The 18,183-nt window shown below is 46.8% G+C and overlaps 1 protein-coding gene across 1 annotated transcript in view; it reads right to left on the bottom strand.

The window, feature by feature from the left end:
* LOC123770248 (uncharacterized) overlaps nt 1-18,183 on the bottom strand; it is a 327,397-nt gene that overhangs the window by 33,156 nt on the left and 276,058 nt on the right. Inside the window, exons 33-36 of the mRNA XM_069339624.1 lie at nt 17,012-17,135; nt 8,541-8,686; nt 3,246-3,407; nt 2,808-2,935 (exon numbers count right to left, since the gene is read on the bottom strand). Of these exons, the coding sequence (XP_069195725.1) occupies nt 2,808-2,935; nt 3,246-3,407; nt 8,541-8,686; nt 17,012-17,135 (560 nt within the window). The remainder of the gene's footprint in view (nt 1-2,807; nt 2,936-3,245; nt 3,408-8,540; nt 8,687-17,011; nt 17,136-18,183) is intronic.

Here is an 18,183-nt window from a genome sequence, read left to right as displayed (position 1 = left end):
ACCAGCTCTTCTACCACCATCCAGGAGCTCTCCCTCCTCCTCCCCTTACCAGCTCTTCTACCACCATCCAGGAGCTCTTCTTCCTCCTCCCCTTACCAGCTCTTCTACCACCATCCAGGAGCTCTCCCTCCTCCTCCCCTTACCAGCTCTTCTACCACCATCCAGGAGCTCTCCCTCCTCCTTCCCTTACCAGCTCTTCTACCACCATCCAGGAGCTCTTCTTCCTCCTCCCCTTACCAGCTCTTCTACCACCATCTGGGAGCTCTTCTTCCTCCTCCCCTTACCAGCTCTTCTACCACCATCCAGGAGCTCTTCTTCCTCCTCCCCTTACCAGCTCTTCTACCACCATCCAGGAGCTCTCCTTCCTCCTCCCCTTACTAGCTCTTCTACCACCATCTGGGAGCTCTTCTTCCTCCTCCTCTTACCAGCTTTTCTACCACCCTCCAGGAGCTCTTCTTCCTCCTCCCCTTACCAGCTCTTCTACCACCATCTGGGAGCTCTCCTTCCTCCTCCCCTTACCAGCTCTTCTACCACCATCCAGGAGCTCTCCTTCCTCCTCCCCTTACCAGCTCTTCTACCACCATCCAGGAGCTCTTCTTCCTCCTCCCCTTAACAGCTCTTCTACCATCATCCAGGACGCTCCTCTAACCAAGTACCAGTATTCACCCCAGTACCAGTGTCACCCTAGTACAAGTGTCACCCCCCAGTACCAGTGTCACTCTAGTACCAGTGTCACTCTAGTACCAGTGTCACCCTAGTACAAGTGTCACCCCCCAGTACCAGTGTCACTCTAGTACCAGTGTCACCCCAGTACCAGTGTCACCCCAGTACCAGTGTCACTTGGCCTTGCAGCACCTTTCCTTTCCAGGCCGTTGTCGTGGTGAGGTGGGGCTTGGTGGGCGGCTGCCGGGGTGTGATGCTCCATGGGACGGTCTTCTGGCCTATTGAAGCCTTATGCTCCTGCTGCCGACTTCACTAATCTTGCTGGATGCCTTTTCCTCTTCCTCATGTTTCATTTTTATCCTTCCCACCTCTTCTTCTTTCTGATTGTTCCTTCCTGCCGACTTTTTGTAATTTTTTTATTAGTCTTTCCGATGTATTCTTGTGTTTTGACGTCTGGTGTTTGGGGAGGCACACTCTCTCACTCATGGAACTGTGGTACCTGACGTTGTCGAGCGAGGGGACGCTATTGTTGTTAAACTTTGCCTTCTCTGCTGAACCCGATCTCTACGGACTGACGATCCTTAAGGTGGTGATTGCAGGGTGCATCTACGATGCTCCCGGGGGGGGGGGGGGGGGGTAGGAGGCGTCTTGTCAGGTGTCCTATCGTCTAATTGTGGCTCTATGGTGGGTATGGGGGCTTATTCCTGGACGAAATTCTGTTCCTGTTGATTTCTATGCTGATATCTGACCCTCATTTAACTTTTCAGACTGTGGGGTAGGCGACCAGGCTCCGGAGTCGGACTGTGCTGGAAGGCCGGGCTCAGTAGCCCCCGTTACATTGGGCCCAGACCTAGTTACTTCTCTGACTCTCCCGACTACTTCTCTCTGTTCCCCTCCCACCTCTGTGGTGGGGTTGAGCCTCAAGCCCCCAGTGATGACCAGTGATGACCAGTAATGACCACCTCATCACCTGGCGTGGCTCCGTCTCTCGTTGTCACAACAGCGCCTTTTACCCCCCCCCCCCTACCTCTCTTACCATGGGTGCTCGGCATCGTCACCTCCGTACTCGCACGATTCATTCTCGATCTAATATATTTCAAGCTTTGTTTGGTCATGTTATGTGGACTAAGTATTTTGATCTTAGTCATGATGCCCCTACTTATCCTGATGATTTATTCCTCCATAAGTACCTTGTTGATTGGTTGGATACATGTGTCACCTTTAACTGCGCCCGTACTGGTACACGTGTTGTTGCAGCACCTTCTCAGAGAGCGGCCGACCGCTTGGCTTCGTTGTCATGCTGTGGGGAGACCCCTGTTCGGATCTGCTAAAATACCCAGTTATGGCCAGCACTGACACAGTTACTCCCGCACCATGTTGTGACTGGTGATAGGAAACTGACAAACTGCCACGAAGATATTAAATATATCCTTGAGGCCCAAAGCCATTCTATCCTCCAGATAGATACATTCACTCGTGGTGGTGGTGGTCGTCGTCAGTATCTTCACGTACTGAAAATCACATTTGTTATTAGGTCTCTTCCATCTTCCGTAATGCTTGCTGGTGCCAGATGCTCCGTTCAGGAGTACATCCCCTCTCCTCGTCTCTGCAGCAGGTGCTGGAGATTTGGTCATGGTTCCTTCAGGTGCACAAGTAGGGGTCTATGCCCCTTGTGTGGAGCCTCGGGTCATTTTAAGACAGTGCCCTTCTTCCCAAACTCTCTGCACGAGTTGAATGACACCCACCCTGCCTTCTCCCGTGCACGTGTGCACTACTAATTGGAGGAAGCCATTCTCAATTGGAAACATCGAGATCATTTGTCTTTTTCTTGAGGCAAGACGCCAGGTTCGCCGTCTTCCCTCTTTCTCTGACATGTCTTACGCCCATGTGTTGTGTTCTACTTTCCCCGCCCTCTGGCGCTCTCCCATAATTACGGTGAGGTAATTATGAGGAGAACACACTAAGCCAATTATGACTATATAGGAATACATGTGAGGCCGCTGGAGGGTTTCAAGCGAAGGTTGGACAAATATGTGAGGGATTTTGGTTGGGTGTTAGTAAGAATTGCCTCGCATGGGGCCAAAAGGCCTTCTGCACTAGCTTATAATCGTCATTGCTATAATATGCAAGATGGGAAAACTTACTCCTCCTTAAAGGTGTGGGCGTCACCCTGGAGTCTCCTGCCAGCGTCGACCAGCGCCAGGAAGGTCAGCTCGAGGAGGGCGAGGTTGTGAAGCATCTCCTCCCTCCAGCGGTGCCAACCCGCCACAACCTGCTCCCACAACACTCACTCACTTATGTACGCACAATACTCACAAATTATTTACAAATTAGAAAAATTGTATTATTATTATTTACAATATTCCAAAAAAATCTGTGATTTTATGAAGATTTGCAAGAATATTATAACTTTTAAAGATTATACAAAACATTTGATTTCGCAAGCTTCCATTTATGTCAAACATGTCTGAATGGGTAAACTTTAATAGCGGCCTCACAGAGGGGTCACTACATATCTTCTCTGGTGTATAGCAATTAATACCCAGCAAATAATTGTACACAAAATATATAAACCAACTCACCCGTTCGTACACATTGCCCGCAGCTATATTTATGTAATTGAGCAACAAATTATCACTTTGATATTTTTTAAAATTTCGGAGAGACGCCACTTGAATGAGCTGGAGAATGTCCCGAGCTTGTGTAGAGGCGTCAGGCTCCAGTTCTTGGGCTCCCTCCTCCACCTGCCGGCACACAACGATGTCACCTTCACCCAACATGGCTGGGGCAGCTACAAGTGTCCATGGCTGGGGCAGCTACAAGTGTCCATGGCTGGGGCAGCTACAAGTGTCCATGGCTGGGGCAGCTACAAGTGTCCATGGCTGGGGCAGCTACAAGTGTCCATGGCTGGGGCAGCTACAAGTGTCCATGGCTGGGGCAGCTACAAGTGTCCATGGCTGGGGCAGCTACAAGTGTACATGGCTGGGGCAGCTACAAGTGTACATGGCTGGGGCAGCTACAAGTGTACATGGCTGGGGCAGCTACAAGTGTACATGGCTGGGGCAGCTACAAGTGTACATGGCTGGGGCAGCTACAAAGTGTCCATGGCTGGGGCAGCTACAAGTGTACATGGCTGGGGCAGCTACAAGTGTACATGGCTGGAGCAGCTACAAGTGTCCATGGCTGGGGCAGCTACAAGTGTCCATGGCTGGGGCAGCTACAAGTGTACATGGCTGGGGCAGCTACAAGTGTTCATGGCTGGGGCAGCTACAAGTGTTCATGGCTGGGGCAGCTACAAGTGTACATGGCTGGGGCAGCAGCAAGTGTACATGGCTGGGGCAGCTACAAGTGTTCATGGCTGGGGCAGCTACAAGTGTACATGGCTGGGGCAGCTACAAGTGTACATGGCTGGGGCAGCTACAAGTGTACATGGCTGGGGCAGCTACAAGTGTTCATGGCTGGGGCAGCTACAAGTGTACATGGCTGGGGCAGCTACAAGTGTACATGGCTGGGGCAGCTACAAGTGTTCATGGCTGGGGCAGCTACAAGTGTACATGGCTGGGGCAGCTACAAGTGTTCATGGCTGGGGCAGCTACAAAGTGTACATGGCTGGGGCAGCTACAAGTGTACATGGCTGGGGCAGCTACAAGTGTTCATGGCTGGGGCAGCTACAAAGTGTACATGGCTGGGGCAGCTACAAAGTGTACATGGCTGGGGCAGCTACAAAGTGTTCATGGCTGGGGCAGCTACAAGTGTACATGGCTGGGGCAGCTACAAAGTGTACATGGCTGGGGCAGCTACAAAGTGTTCATGGCTGGGGCAGCTACAAGTGTACATGGCTGGGGCAGCTACAAAGTGTTCATGGCTGGGGCAGCTACAAGTGTACATGGCTGGGGCAGCTACAAGTGTTCATGGCTGGGGCAGCTACAAGTGTCCATGGCTGGGGCAGCTACAAAGTGTTCATAGCTGGGGCAGCTACAAAGTGTTCATGGCTGGGGCAGCTACAAAGTGTTCACAGCTGGGGCAGCTACAAAGTGTTCATGGCTGGGGCAGCTACAAAGTGTCCATGGCTGGGGGAGCTACACAGTGTTCATGGCTGGGGCAGCTACAAAGTGTCCATGGCTGGGGCAGCTACAAAGTGTCCATGGCTGGGGCAGCTACAAAGTGTTCATGGCTGGGGCAGCTACAAAGTGTCCATGGCTGGGGGAGCTACACAGTGTTCATGGCTGGGGGAGCTACAAAGTGTCCATGGCTGGGGCAGCTACAAAGTGTTCATGGCTGGGGCAGCTACAAAGTGTTCATGGCTGGGGCAGCTACAAAGTGTTCATGGCTGGGGGAGCTACAAAGTGTCCATGGCTGGGGCAGCTACAAAGTGTCCATGGCTGGGGCAGCTACAAAGTGTCCATGGCTGGGGGAGCTACACAGTGTTCATGGCTGGGGGAGCTACAAAGTGTCCATGGCTGGGGCAGCTACAAAGTGTTCATGGCTGGGGCAGCTACAAAGTGTTCATGGCTGGGGGAGCTACACAGTGTTCATGGCTGGGGGAGCTACAAAGTGTCCATGGCTGGGGCAGCTACAAAGTGTTCATGGCTGGGGCAGCTACAAAGTGTCCATGGCTGGGGGAGCTACACAGTGTTCATGGCTGGGGGAGCTACAAAGTGTCCATGGCTGGGGCAGCTACAAAGTGTTCATGGCTGGAGCAGCTACAAAGTGTTCATGGCTGGGGGAGCTACACAGTGTTCATGGCTGGGGGAGCTACAAAGTGTCCATGGCTGGGGCAGCTACAAAGTGTTCATGGCTGGGGCAGCTACAAAGTGTCCATGGCTGGGGGAGCTACACAGTGTTCATGGCTGGGGGAGCTACAAAGTGTCCATGGCTGGGGCAGCTACAAAGTGTTCATGGCTGGAGCAGCTACAAAGTGTTCATGGCTGGGGGAGCTACACAGTGTTCATGGCTGGGGGAGCTACAAAGTGTTCATGGCTGGGGCAGCTACAAAGTGTTCATGGCTGGGGCAGCTACAAAGTGTCCATGGCTGGGGGAGCTACACAGTGTTCATGGCTGGGGCAGCTACACAGTGTTCATGGCTGGGGCAGCTACAAAGTGTTCATGGCTGGGGCAGCTACAAAGTGTCCATGGCTGGGGGAGCTACACAGTGTCCATGGCTGGGGCAGCTACACAGTGTTCATGGCTGGGGCAGCTACAAAGTGTCCATGGCTGGGGGAGCTACACAGTGTTCATGGCTGGGGCAGCTACAAAGTGTCCATGGCTGGGGGAGCTACACAGTGTTCATGGCTGGGGGAGCTACACAGTGTTCATGGCTGGGGCAGCTACAAAGTGTCCATGGCTGGGGGAGCTACACAGTGTTCATGGCTGGGGCAGCTACAAAGTGATCATTACTGGGGGAGCTCCGAAGATAAGCTCCTATAGTCAGTCTCAATGAAAGAAACAGATCTCTGAACGTGTGAATTAAACACTCAGATGTCAACTCTGACTTGTTTAGCTTTCTACAAAATTTCTTTTAATGTAAACAAACATATGAGGAAAGATGACATATTTTATACTTGGTCAGAGTATTCGAAGTCTATAATTTTTGAATACAAGAAGTCAGACAACTGTTACTGAGGCACTTAAAAAGTTAAAATTATATTTTTCATATATATCCCAAACAGGCTTTCAGTCTTTCCAACCAAACCATACAATCTGTCTAACATATTAATAGCAAATTTAAATTATTCCAAATTTAAATTATCCTATATACTCATATAACGTCATAGTACCCTTGAGGGATGTGGTTTTTCAGTACTTTCAGATTCAGATTCAGATGTTTATTCAGGTAAGGTATATACATACAAGTGATGTTACATTAATGGATTGATATATAGATAGAGCTAGTACATACAATGCCTAAAGCCACTATTACGCAATGCGTTTCGGGCAAGAAAAACATTAATATCTAGAACTTAATACTAATTGAGCATAAAGAATAAAAAGTGTTGAGAACAAATACAAATAAAGATAAAAAAAAGGGGGAACATGACTGAAAAAGCAGCACAAATACAATAGGTTGAAAAACAGTGTTGATTAAAAAAAAGAAAATAACGGACATGGGTTGACAATAGAGGAGTGAGGTAGGTTACAGGGAATTTATTAGGTAGTGTTTAGTTTTTATCTTAAACTGGTTGAGAGAGGTACTGTCTTTAACATGGTTGGGAAGGTCATTCCACATTCTGGGCCCCTTGATTTGTAGAGCATTTCTGGTTTGATTAAGTCGTACTCTAGGAATATCAAAACTGTATTTATTTCTGGTGTGGTGCTCATGGGTTCTGTTACAACCTTCTATGAAGCTTTTGAGATCAGGATTGGCCATTACAATTTAGCGTTTTGTATATGTATAGTACACATGAGAGAATGTGCAGTGATATGGTATTGGGTATTGTTTATTTTGAGATTTATTTGATTAGAGGATTTATTGCCAAACAGAATATAGAAAGTTTTGTCAATGTTAAGGGTGAGTTTGTTGGCAGTTAGCCACAGATGGACTTTATTTAGCTCAGTATTTACTGTGGCATTTAGAGCAAGGGGATCAGGACTGGAGTAAATGAAGGTTGTGTCGTCAGCAAATAGGATTGGTTTGAGGTGTTGGGAGGCATTTGGAAGGTCATTAATGTAGATGAGAAAGAGGAGAGGGCCAAGTATGCTGCCCTGGGGAACACCAATGTTGATGGGTAGGGTGGGAGAAATTGTATTATTCACAGAAACACATTGGAGCCTGTCAGTAAGGTAGGATTTGAGGTATTGTAGGGAGTGTCCTCTGACACCATAATGATGTAATTTAAGAAGAAGGTTTTGGTGGTTGACAGTATCGAAAGCTTTACGCAGGTCCACAAATAACCCAACAGGGAACTCATTTTTATCAAGAGCTGTATGAATCGAGTTAAGCATACTAATAAGTGCATCGTTAGTGCTTTTTTTGGGCCTGAAGCCATATTGGCAAGGGCTAAGTATATTGAGTTTGGCTAGATATGAGTAAAGCTGCTTATAGATTAGTTTTTCAAAAATTTTTGACAAGTTTGGCAGGATTGATATAGGTCTGTAGTTGTTAACATCTGTGAGATCACCACATTTGTGGACAGGCGTTACTCTCGCTTTTTTTAGAATATCTGGAAAGGTTTGGAGTTCAAGTGACTTGTTGAAGAGCAAAGCAATAGCAGGGGCTAAAGATCTGGAGGCTTTTTTGTAGATTAAAGTTGGTATCTCCTCAAGGGCACCAGACTTGGTTTTAAGGGAAAGGATTATCTCATTGACGTCAATGGAATTAATAGGCTTTAGGTACAGAGACTGTGGATAGTTCCCTGTAAGATAGTCCTTAATGTCAGTACTGGAAGATGGAATATCATTAGCAAGGGATGAACCAATGGAAGAGAAGAACCTATTGAACTCAATAACAGAATCAGAGGCTGAAAGCTGACCATCGTTATTAGACAGGAGAGTCGGTTTGTTATTTAAAGACTTCTTTGATCCCAATATTTGTGAAATTGTTCTCCATGTTTGTTTAATGTTGCTCTTTATTTGGGTAAATTTATCTTCGTAGTATTTAGTTTTGGCTCGTCTAATTATCTTAGACAGCAATAATGAGTAATTCTTTGAGAATTCTTTGGAGACAATCCCTAACCTATACTTTTTCTCAAGGTCATGTTTTTTATTAATAGATTTAAGTATTCCCTTTGTAAGCCAGGGATTGTTAAGCCTTTTGGTAAACTTGTGTACTTGTGTTACAGATGTTCAACACTGTTCCTTTAATAGCTACTCACCTATGGCTAAAGTATATATGCATAAAAAAGCAAAATATACACACACACATACACAACATTACTCACATCATCATCATCATCATCATCATCACCATCATCATCATCATTATCATCATCATCATCGGCTGTAGGGGAGGAGATCTCTGAGGCGAGACTTGGGAAGTGGATGACTGAGGCCTCTATTACAGCGTCCTTCACGCTCACCACGCCGGCTGTGGACATCAAGAGAGTCATTTAGTGTGCATGTCTTACCTAAAGTGTACTTATACTTATTGAAAACAAACTTTCTGTACACTAGGGAGAAAAATAGGCGTAAACATTTATCCGGACACCGTCAGTTTGTGGAGAGATGGTACGTGGCCCGGGGGAGTGACGTGCCCTGTACCCTGCCACACGCCCTGATGGTACGTGGCCCGGGGGAGTGACGTGCGTTGTACCCTGCCACACGCCCTGATGGTACGTGGCCCGGGGGAGTGACGTGCCCTGTACCCTGCCACACGCCCTGATGGTACGTGGCCCGGGGGAGTGACGTGCCCTGTACCCTGCCACACGCCCTGATGGTACGTGGCCCGGGGGAGTGACGTGCCCTGTACCCTGCCACACGCCCTGATGGTACGTGGCCCGGGGGAGTGACGTACCCTGTACCCTGCCACACGCCCTGATGGTACGTGGCCCGGGGGAGTGACGTGCGTTGTACCCTGCCACACGCCCTGATGGTACGTGGCCCGGGGGAGTGACGTGCCCTGTACCCTGCCACACGCCCTGATGGTACGTGGCCCGGGGGAGTGACGTGCCCTGTACCCTGCCACACGCCCTGATGGTACGTGGCCCGGGGGAGTGACGTGCCCTGTACCCTGCCACACGCCCTGATGGTACGTGGCCCGGGGGAGTGACGTGCCCTGTACCCTGCCACACGCCCTGATGGTACGTGGCCCGGGGGAGTGACGTGCCCTGTACCCTGCCACACGCCCTGATGGTACGTGGCCCGGGGGAGTGACGTGCCCTGTACCCTGCCACACGCCCTGATGGTACGTGGCCCGGGGGAGTGACGTGCCCTGTACCCTGCCACACGCCCTGATGGTACGTGGCCCGGGGGAGTGACGTGCCCTGTACCCTGCCACACGCCCTGATTGTACGTGGCCCGGGGGAGTGACGTGCCCTGTACCCTGCCACACGCCCTGATGGTACGTGGCCCGGGGGAGTGACGTACCCTGCACCCTGTCACACACCCAGATGGTACGTGGCCCGGGGGAGTGACGTGCCCTGTACCCTGCCACACACCCAGATGGTACGTGGCCCGGGGGAGTGACGTGCCCTGTACCCTGCCACACACCCAGATGGTACGTGGCCCGGGGGAGTGACGTGCCCTGTACCCTGCCACACACCCAGATGGTACGTGGCCCGGGGGAGTGACGTGCCCTGTACCCTGCTACACACCCAGATGGTACGTGGCCCGGGGGAGTGACGTACCCCGTACCCTGCCACACACCCAGATGGTACGTGGCCCGGGGGAGTGACGTGCCCCGTACCCTGCCACACACCCAGATGGTACGTGGCCCGGGGGAGTGACGTACCCCGTACCCTGCCACACACCCAGATGGTACGTGGCCCGGGGGAGTGACGTACCCCGTACCCTGCCACACACCCAGATGGTACGTGGCCCGGGAGAGTGACGTGCCCTGTACCCTGCCACACGCCCAGATGGTACGTGGCCCGGGGAAGTGACGTGCCCTGTACCCTGCCACACGAGTGCAAAGCAAAGTGCAGAGGCACTTTGCTTGCCACTCTCCATAGTGTATAGTAAGTCACTGGAGACGGGAGACCTACCAGAAATATGGAAGACGGCGAATGTGGTCCCAATATACAAAAAGGGCGACAGGCAAGAGGCACTGAACTACAGGCCAGTGTCCTTGACTTGTATACCATGCAAGGTGATGGAGAAGATTGTGAGAAAAAACCTGGTAACACATCTGGAGAGAAGGGACTTCGTGACAAATCGCCAACATGGGTTCACGGAGGGTAAATCTTGCCTGACAATCTTAATAAAATTCTATGATCAGGTGACAAAGATTAAGCAAGAAAGAGAGGGCTGGGCGGACTGCATTTTCTTGGATTGTCGGAAAGCCTTTGACACAGTACCGCATAAGAGGCTGGTACATAAGCTGGAGAGACAGGCAGGTGTAGCTGGTAAGGTACTCCAGTGGATAAGAGAGTACCTAAGCAATAGGAAGCAGAGAGTTACGGTGAGGGGAGAGACCTCCGATTGGCGTGAAGTCACCAGTGGAGTCCCACAGGGCTCTGTACTCGGTCCTATCTTGTTTCTGATATATGTAAATTATCTTCCGGAGGGTATAGATTCATTTCTCTCAATGTTTGCTGACGATGCCAAAATTATGAGAAGAATTAAGACAAAGAATTAAGACAAAGAAGGACAGCTTGAGGCTTCAAGAAGACCTAGACAAGCTGAAGAATTGGTCGAACAAATGGTTGTTAGAGTTTAACCCAGCAAATGTAATGTAATGAAGATAGGCGTAGAGAGCAGGAGGCCAGATACTAGGTATCATCTGGGAGATGAAATTCTTCATGAGTCAGAGAGAGAAAAAGACTTGGGGGTTGATATCACGCCAGACCTGTCCCCTGCAGACCATATCAAGAGGATAACATCAGCGGCATATGCCAGGCTGGCCAACATACGAACGGCAATCAGAAGCTTGTGTAAGGGATCATTCAGAACTTTGTATAACACATATGTCAGGCCAATCCTGGAGTATGCAGCCCCAGCATGGAGTCCATATCTAGTCAAGCTTAAGACTAAACTGGAAAAGGTTCAAAGGTTTGCCACCAGACTAGTACCCGAGCTGAGAGGTATGAGCTATGAGGAGAGACTACATGAATTAAACCTCACTTCGCTGGAAGACAGAAGAGTTATGGGTGACATGATCACCACATTCAAGATTCTCAAGGGAATTGATAGGGTAGATAAAAACAGGCTATTTAACACAAGGGGCACACGCACTAGGAAACACAGGTGGAAACTGAGTGCCCAAATGAGCCACAGATATATTAGAAAGAACTTTTTTAGTGTCAAAGTGGTTGACAAATGGAATGCATTAGGAAGTAATGTGCTGGAGGCTGACTCCATACACAGTTTCAAGTGTAGATATGATAGAGCCCATTGGGCTCAGGAATCTGTACACCTGTTTATTGACGGTTGAGAGGTGGGACCAAAGAGCCAGAGCTCAACCCCCGCAAGCACAATTAGGTGAGTACACACCCAGAAGGTATGTAGCCCGGGGGGAGTGACGTGCCTTATACCAATACGATATCCCCCAGCAAGGACCTGTTCTAGCCAGCTTCTGTCTTTACATGTCCGTACACAGCTGTCTTCCTCATATTACTGCAGCTAACAGCGTGTACATGGCTGGGGGAGCAAGAAAGTTCATGCAGACAGCGTAAAGATGTCTACGTTGTTGACGAGACACTTTCACAATCAACATAGTCAAATGATATACATACAGTGGAACCTCGGGTGACGAGCGGCTCTATCTACGAGCTTCCTGCTGGTTCTCGCAAAGTCTCCGATCCTCCGACGATGCAAATCAACAATTTTTTTTTAAAGACGCTAATGATGCTGGGGCGTAAAGAGGGTGACTACTCTAATGTTGCAAAACATTGATATTTTACAAATTAAAAGCAAAATTAAAAAAAATAAACTAAAAGAAAAGTCACAAAGGTTCGTTCAATGTATGTCAGGTAGGCTGCTCCATTTTCTAAAAACAAATAAAAAATTAAACAAAAAATTGAAAAAAGTCACAAAGGTTCGTTCAATGTATGTCAGGTAAGCTCCTCCATTTTCTATAAAAAAGTGAGAAAAATATTGAAAAAAAAGATAAATTGTCACAAAGGTTCGTTCAATGTATGTCAGGTAGGCTGCTCCATTTTCTCTGGAAAATAAAACAAATCGAATACAATTTGTTTAATTTTTATATTTTATAATATCACTCAATATACTGGAGGTACACTCAATATACTGGAGGTACACTCAATATACTGGAGGTACACTCAATATACCGGAGGTACACTCAATATACTGGAGGTACACTCAATATACTGGAGGTACACTCAATATACTGGAGGTACACTCAATATACTGGAGGTACACTCAATATACTGGAGGTACACTCAATATACTGGAGGTACACTCAATATACTGGAGGTACACTCAATATACTGGAGGTACACTCAATATACTGGAGGTACACTCAATATACTGGAGGTACACTCAATATACTGGAGGTACACTCAATATACTGGAGGTACACTCAATATACTGGAGGTACACTCAATATACTGGAGGTACACTCAATATACTGGAGGTACACTCAATATACTGGAGGTACACTCAATATACTGGAGGTACACTCAATATACCGGAGGTACACTCAATATACCGGAGGTACACTCAATATACCGGAGGTACACTCAATATACTGGATGTACACTCAATATACTGGAGGTACACTCAATATACCGGAGGTACACTCAATATACCGGAGGTACACTCAATATACCGGAGGTACACTCAATATACTGGAGGTACACTCAATATACTGGAGGTACACTCAATATACTGGAGGTACACTCAATATACTGGAGGTACACTCAATATACTGGAGGTACACTCAATATACTGGAGGTACACTCAATATACTGGAGGTACACTCAATATACCGGAGGTACACTCAATATACTGGAGGTACACTCAATATACTGGAGGTACACTCAATATACTGGAGGTACACTCAATATACTGGAGGTACATTCAATATACCGGAGGTACACTCAATATACCGGAGGTACACTCAATATACTGGAGGTACACTCAATATACTGGAGGTACACTCAATATACTGGAGGTACACTCAATATACTGGAGGTACACTCAATATACTGGAGGTACACTCAATATACCGGAGGTACACTCAATATACCGGAGGTACACTCAATATACCGGAGGTACACTCAATATACTGGAGGTACACTCAATATACCGGAGGTACACTCAATATACTGGAGGTACACTCAGTACACTGGAGATACACTCAGTACACTGGAGGTACACTCAGTTCACTGGAGGAACACTCAGTACAATGGAGGTACACTCTGTACACTGGAGGTACACTCAGTACACTGGAGGTGCACTCAGTACACTGGAGGTACATTCAGTACACTGGAGGTACACTCAGTACACACTGGAGGTACACTCAGTATACTGGAGGTACACTCAGTACACACTGGAGGTACACTCAGTATACTGGAGGTACACTCAGTACACACTGGAGGTACACTCAGTACACACTGGAGGTACACTGGAGGTACACTCAGTACACTGGAGGTACACTCAGTACACTGGAGGTACACTCAGTACACTGTAGGTACACTCAGTACATTGGAGGTACACTCAGTATACAGTGTAGGTACACTCAGTACACTGGAGGTACACTCAGTACACTGGAGGTACACTCAGTACACTAGATGTACACTCAGTATATACTGTAGGTACACTCAGTACACTGGAGGTACACTCAGTACACTAGATGTACACTCAGTACACTAGAGGTACACTCAGTACACTGGAGGTACACTCAGTACACACTGGAGGTACACTCAGTACACTGGAGGTACACTCAGTACACTGGAGGTACACTCAGTACACTAGAGGTACACTCAGTATACACTGTAGGTACACTCAGTACACTGGAGGTACACTCAGTACACTGGAGGTACACTCAGTATACACTGTAGGTACACTCAGTACACTGGAGGTACACTCAGTACACTGGAGGTACACTCAGTACACTGGAGGTACACTCAGTACACTAGAGGTACACTCAGTATACACTGTAGGTACACTCAGTACACTGGAGGTACACTCAGTACACTGGAGGTACACTCAGTATACACTGTAGGTACACTCAGTACACTGGAGGTACACTCAGTACACTGGAGGTACACTCAGTACACACTGGAGGTACACTCAGTACACTGTAGGTACACTCAGTACACTGGGGGTACACTCAGTACACTAGAGGTACACTCAGTACACTGTAGGTACACTCAGTACACTGTAGGTACACTCAGTACACTGGAGGTACACTCAGTACACTAGAGGTACACTCAGTACACACTGGAGGTACACTCAGTACACTGGAGGTACACTCAGTACACTAGAGGTACACTCAGTACACACTGAGGTACACTCAGTACACTGGAGGTACACTCACACTTTAAAGTACTGGCACTTTAGCTGGCATGACTTCAAAAGTTTCCTTGATAAATCTTTAACTGTTTTTAATCAATTGTTAAATTATTTATATGTTTATTTCATTTTTTCTCAAGTTCTGGACAGGAGGTAGAAGCAGTTATTATTCAACTGCTTCTTGGGCAGAATGAACAATTTATATTACTTTAAGCTAACATTTCCATCACAAAAGAAACTTAAGCCAAAAAGATACCAATGAATAAATGTTCCATTAAAGGCAAAGAGGATACTACACCCCATAGGAAGAAGCGTTTGAAATAAGACTGTTAAAGCTATTCTCAACTATTATCTTACCCTTGTTAGGTTCCACTGACTAACGCAACTCAGTTTTGGGCACCTACAATAGAGTGGATATTTATTTCCTAGAGAAAGTGCAGAGAAGGACGACAAATTTAACAATGTTATTAAAAAGCTTTCTTATAATAAGAGATTAAAACAAGATTTACTTTCATCGCATAGAAAAGGGTATATCAAGGCGATATCTAGCACGGTTCTGTATACATTAAAAGAAAATAGAACATGACGTAATGAGTAACTGGATAAGTTTCGGTTCATGGAAAAACCAGCGACTCGATTTTGAAGTTGGGTCGCTAGTTTGTTTGAAGCATTGGTTAGACAAATATAAGAGTGGCCGTAGGGCCAACCCAAGTAATAACTTCTCACCAGGTTGTACTCACCAAGTTATGCTGGCGGGGGTTGAGCTTTGGCTCTCTGGTCCCACTTCTCATCTGCCAATCAACTGGTGTACACATTCTTGAACTATTGAACTTTATCAAATCTACTTTTGAACCAGTGTATGGAGTATGCCTACACAACATCATCGCTGCCTAATGCATTCCATTTGTTAACTACTCTGACACTGAAATATTCTTTCTAATGTCTCTGTGGCACATTTGGGTACTAAGTTTCCACCTGTGTCCCCTTGTTCGTGTTTCAAACGTGCTAAAGAGTTTATCTTTCTCCACCCAGTCAATTCCCTGAGAATTTTTACAGGTGGTGATCAAGTCTCCCCTTACTCTTCTGTCTGTTAGGTACGTGAGCTTTAGCTCCCATAGCCTTTCCTCGTATCACATACCTCTCAGTTCTGGCACTAGTCTGGTGACATACCTCTGAATCTTTTATTTAACTAGATATGGACTCCAGGCTGGAGCTGCATACTCCAGGATTGGTCTGATATAAGTGGTATATCAAGTGGTTCTGAATAATTTCTTACACAAGTTTCTAAAGGTGGTTCTTATGTTGGCCAAACCAGCATATGCCGCTGATGATATCATTTTGATATGGGCTTCTGGGAACAGGTTCGGTGCGATACCAACCCCCAGATCTTTCTCTCTATTTAACTATTGCAGGATTTCACCCCCCAGATGATACCTTGTGTTCCGTCTCCTACTCCCTTCGTCTAATTTTACTACTTAACACTTTCCCGAGTTAAACTTTATTAGCCATTTTCTAGACCATTCCTCTAGTTCGTCCAGATCATCTAGTAGTCTCTGTCTGTCTTCATCTGTCTTAATTCTTCTCATAATTTTTGCATCATCAGCAAACATTGAGAAGAATGAGTCTATCCTCTCTGGAAAATCGTTTACATATATCAGAAAAAGGATGGGTCCAAGTACTGAACCCTGTGGGACTCCGCTGGTGACATCTCGTCACTCTGATGTCTCCCTCCCCCTCACATGCAGTCTGCCCACCCTTCTTTTTCTTGCCTAATTTTTGTCGCCTGGTCATTGAATTCTATTAAGTCTGTGAGGCACGATTTACCATCTCTAAACCCATGCTCGTGGTGTTACAAATCTCCTTTTCTCCAGATATTTTACGAGCCTTTTCTTCGCGATCTTTACCACCTTGCATGATATACAAATTAGATAAACTGACCTGTAGTTCAGTGCCTCTTGTCTGTTACCCTTTTTGAATATTGGGACTTCATTAGCTGTCTTCCAGCTTTCCAGTAGGTTTTCTGTTTCCAGTGACCTGTTATATATCATAGAGAGTTGTACACTTAGTGCTTCTTCTCAATAAACTTATTTGAATTTGAACAGTGCGTCTGCACCTTATTTTAGTATCCATGGTGAGATTCTGTCAGGCCCAACAGCGTTTGTCACATTTATCTCCACCACTAAAACGATGTATTATCTTATACTCTTAAAAATGAACTAATAACGAGGGTAAAGCGGCAATAACCTTCACATTTCCAAACTAAAGTAAATTTACTTACCTAAGATTACAGAATAAAGGTTTTCCAGCAAAGCCTTAGCATTGTTTTTCACTGGTAACAATCGGCTGTAATATTCTTCCAATTGTAAAAATTCTCTAACGGTGTCCACATTGCTGCTTGCTCTCTGCAACATGAGATAGACATAATCAAGTTACCCTATATCCAGCCTAAATACATATTTAGGTGATGCCACTGAGACTTTCACCAATGATCAACAAATTTTAAACTTACTCTGAATATTAACCCTGGTTTAGTTAAATTTTGTTCATTATGAACTAAATTCCCATCTTGTGGGCTGTGGCGGAGAGCAACTTTGGCCAGAGTATGGGCTCAAGAACCGAAAGCAAATGTTGTTTAATGTAAACAAATTAAAGTGTGTATAGTGTAATTCACACCCACTCGGTGTGAGCTGTGACTGTGGACAGGCTACAGTCATTTTATGAGTTCTAAATTGGTAATGGACTTTGGAAATAATAAAGTAAATACATAAAAAAAATACTTATGGCTTAAGAAACATTTCTGCGTGATGATGAAAATAACGCTGTAGCAGTAGAATTACCAGAGTGCAGACACAATGGATCTCATCTGGAAGCAGCAACATATTACAATTTTTGGACTGCATGACTTGTACAAAGTACATCCAACTGCAGTAGTTTCCATCCGCCTGGCGGTTAACATGCCATGACATCACGACGCCGACACACCCCACCAAGACACTGGCAAGTGGACACACACCGCACCAGTGTACAGATGATGGTAAAGTCAGTCGTCCCTGGTGTTAGGATGGGCTCGGCCTCCACTGCACTGGAGGCCGAGTGTTGCGAGGAGGTAGTAGCAGTCAACAAGTGCCAGAGTCAAGGATAATATAGTAAATAAAGAAATTGTGATTGAATGTGAGGTACTTGGACACGACCTTTCGCGGTAAAGATGGGGAAATTAGATCGAAGGTTTGCTATCCAGGAGCGGACATCGGGGATATCATTAGCAATATAGAAACTATTACGGCTGGTAACGGGGGGGGGGGGGGGGGGGGAGGGGTAAAACTCAGTATTTGTATTAACGCAGCGAGAAGTAATGTTGGAAGGGTTAGGAGTGAGGTACTAATACACAAGTTAAAACTAACCATTGAATTAGTTAAGAGCAAGGGAGGGATCCCGATCACGTGTGTGACA

This window comes from Procambarus clarkii, chromosome 42 (assembly GCF_040958095.1).
Source record: "Procambarus clarkii isolate CNS0578487 chromosome 42, FALCON_Pclarkii_2.0, whole genome shotgun sequence".
NCBI classification, from domain to species: Eukaryota; Metazoa; Arthropoda; class Malacostraca; order Decapoda; family Cambaridae; genus Procambarus; species Procambarus clarkii.
The sequence above is the reverse complement of the archived record's forward strand: the minus strand, read 5'-3'. Positions and strand labels throughout refer to the sequence as shown.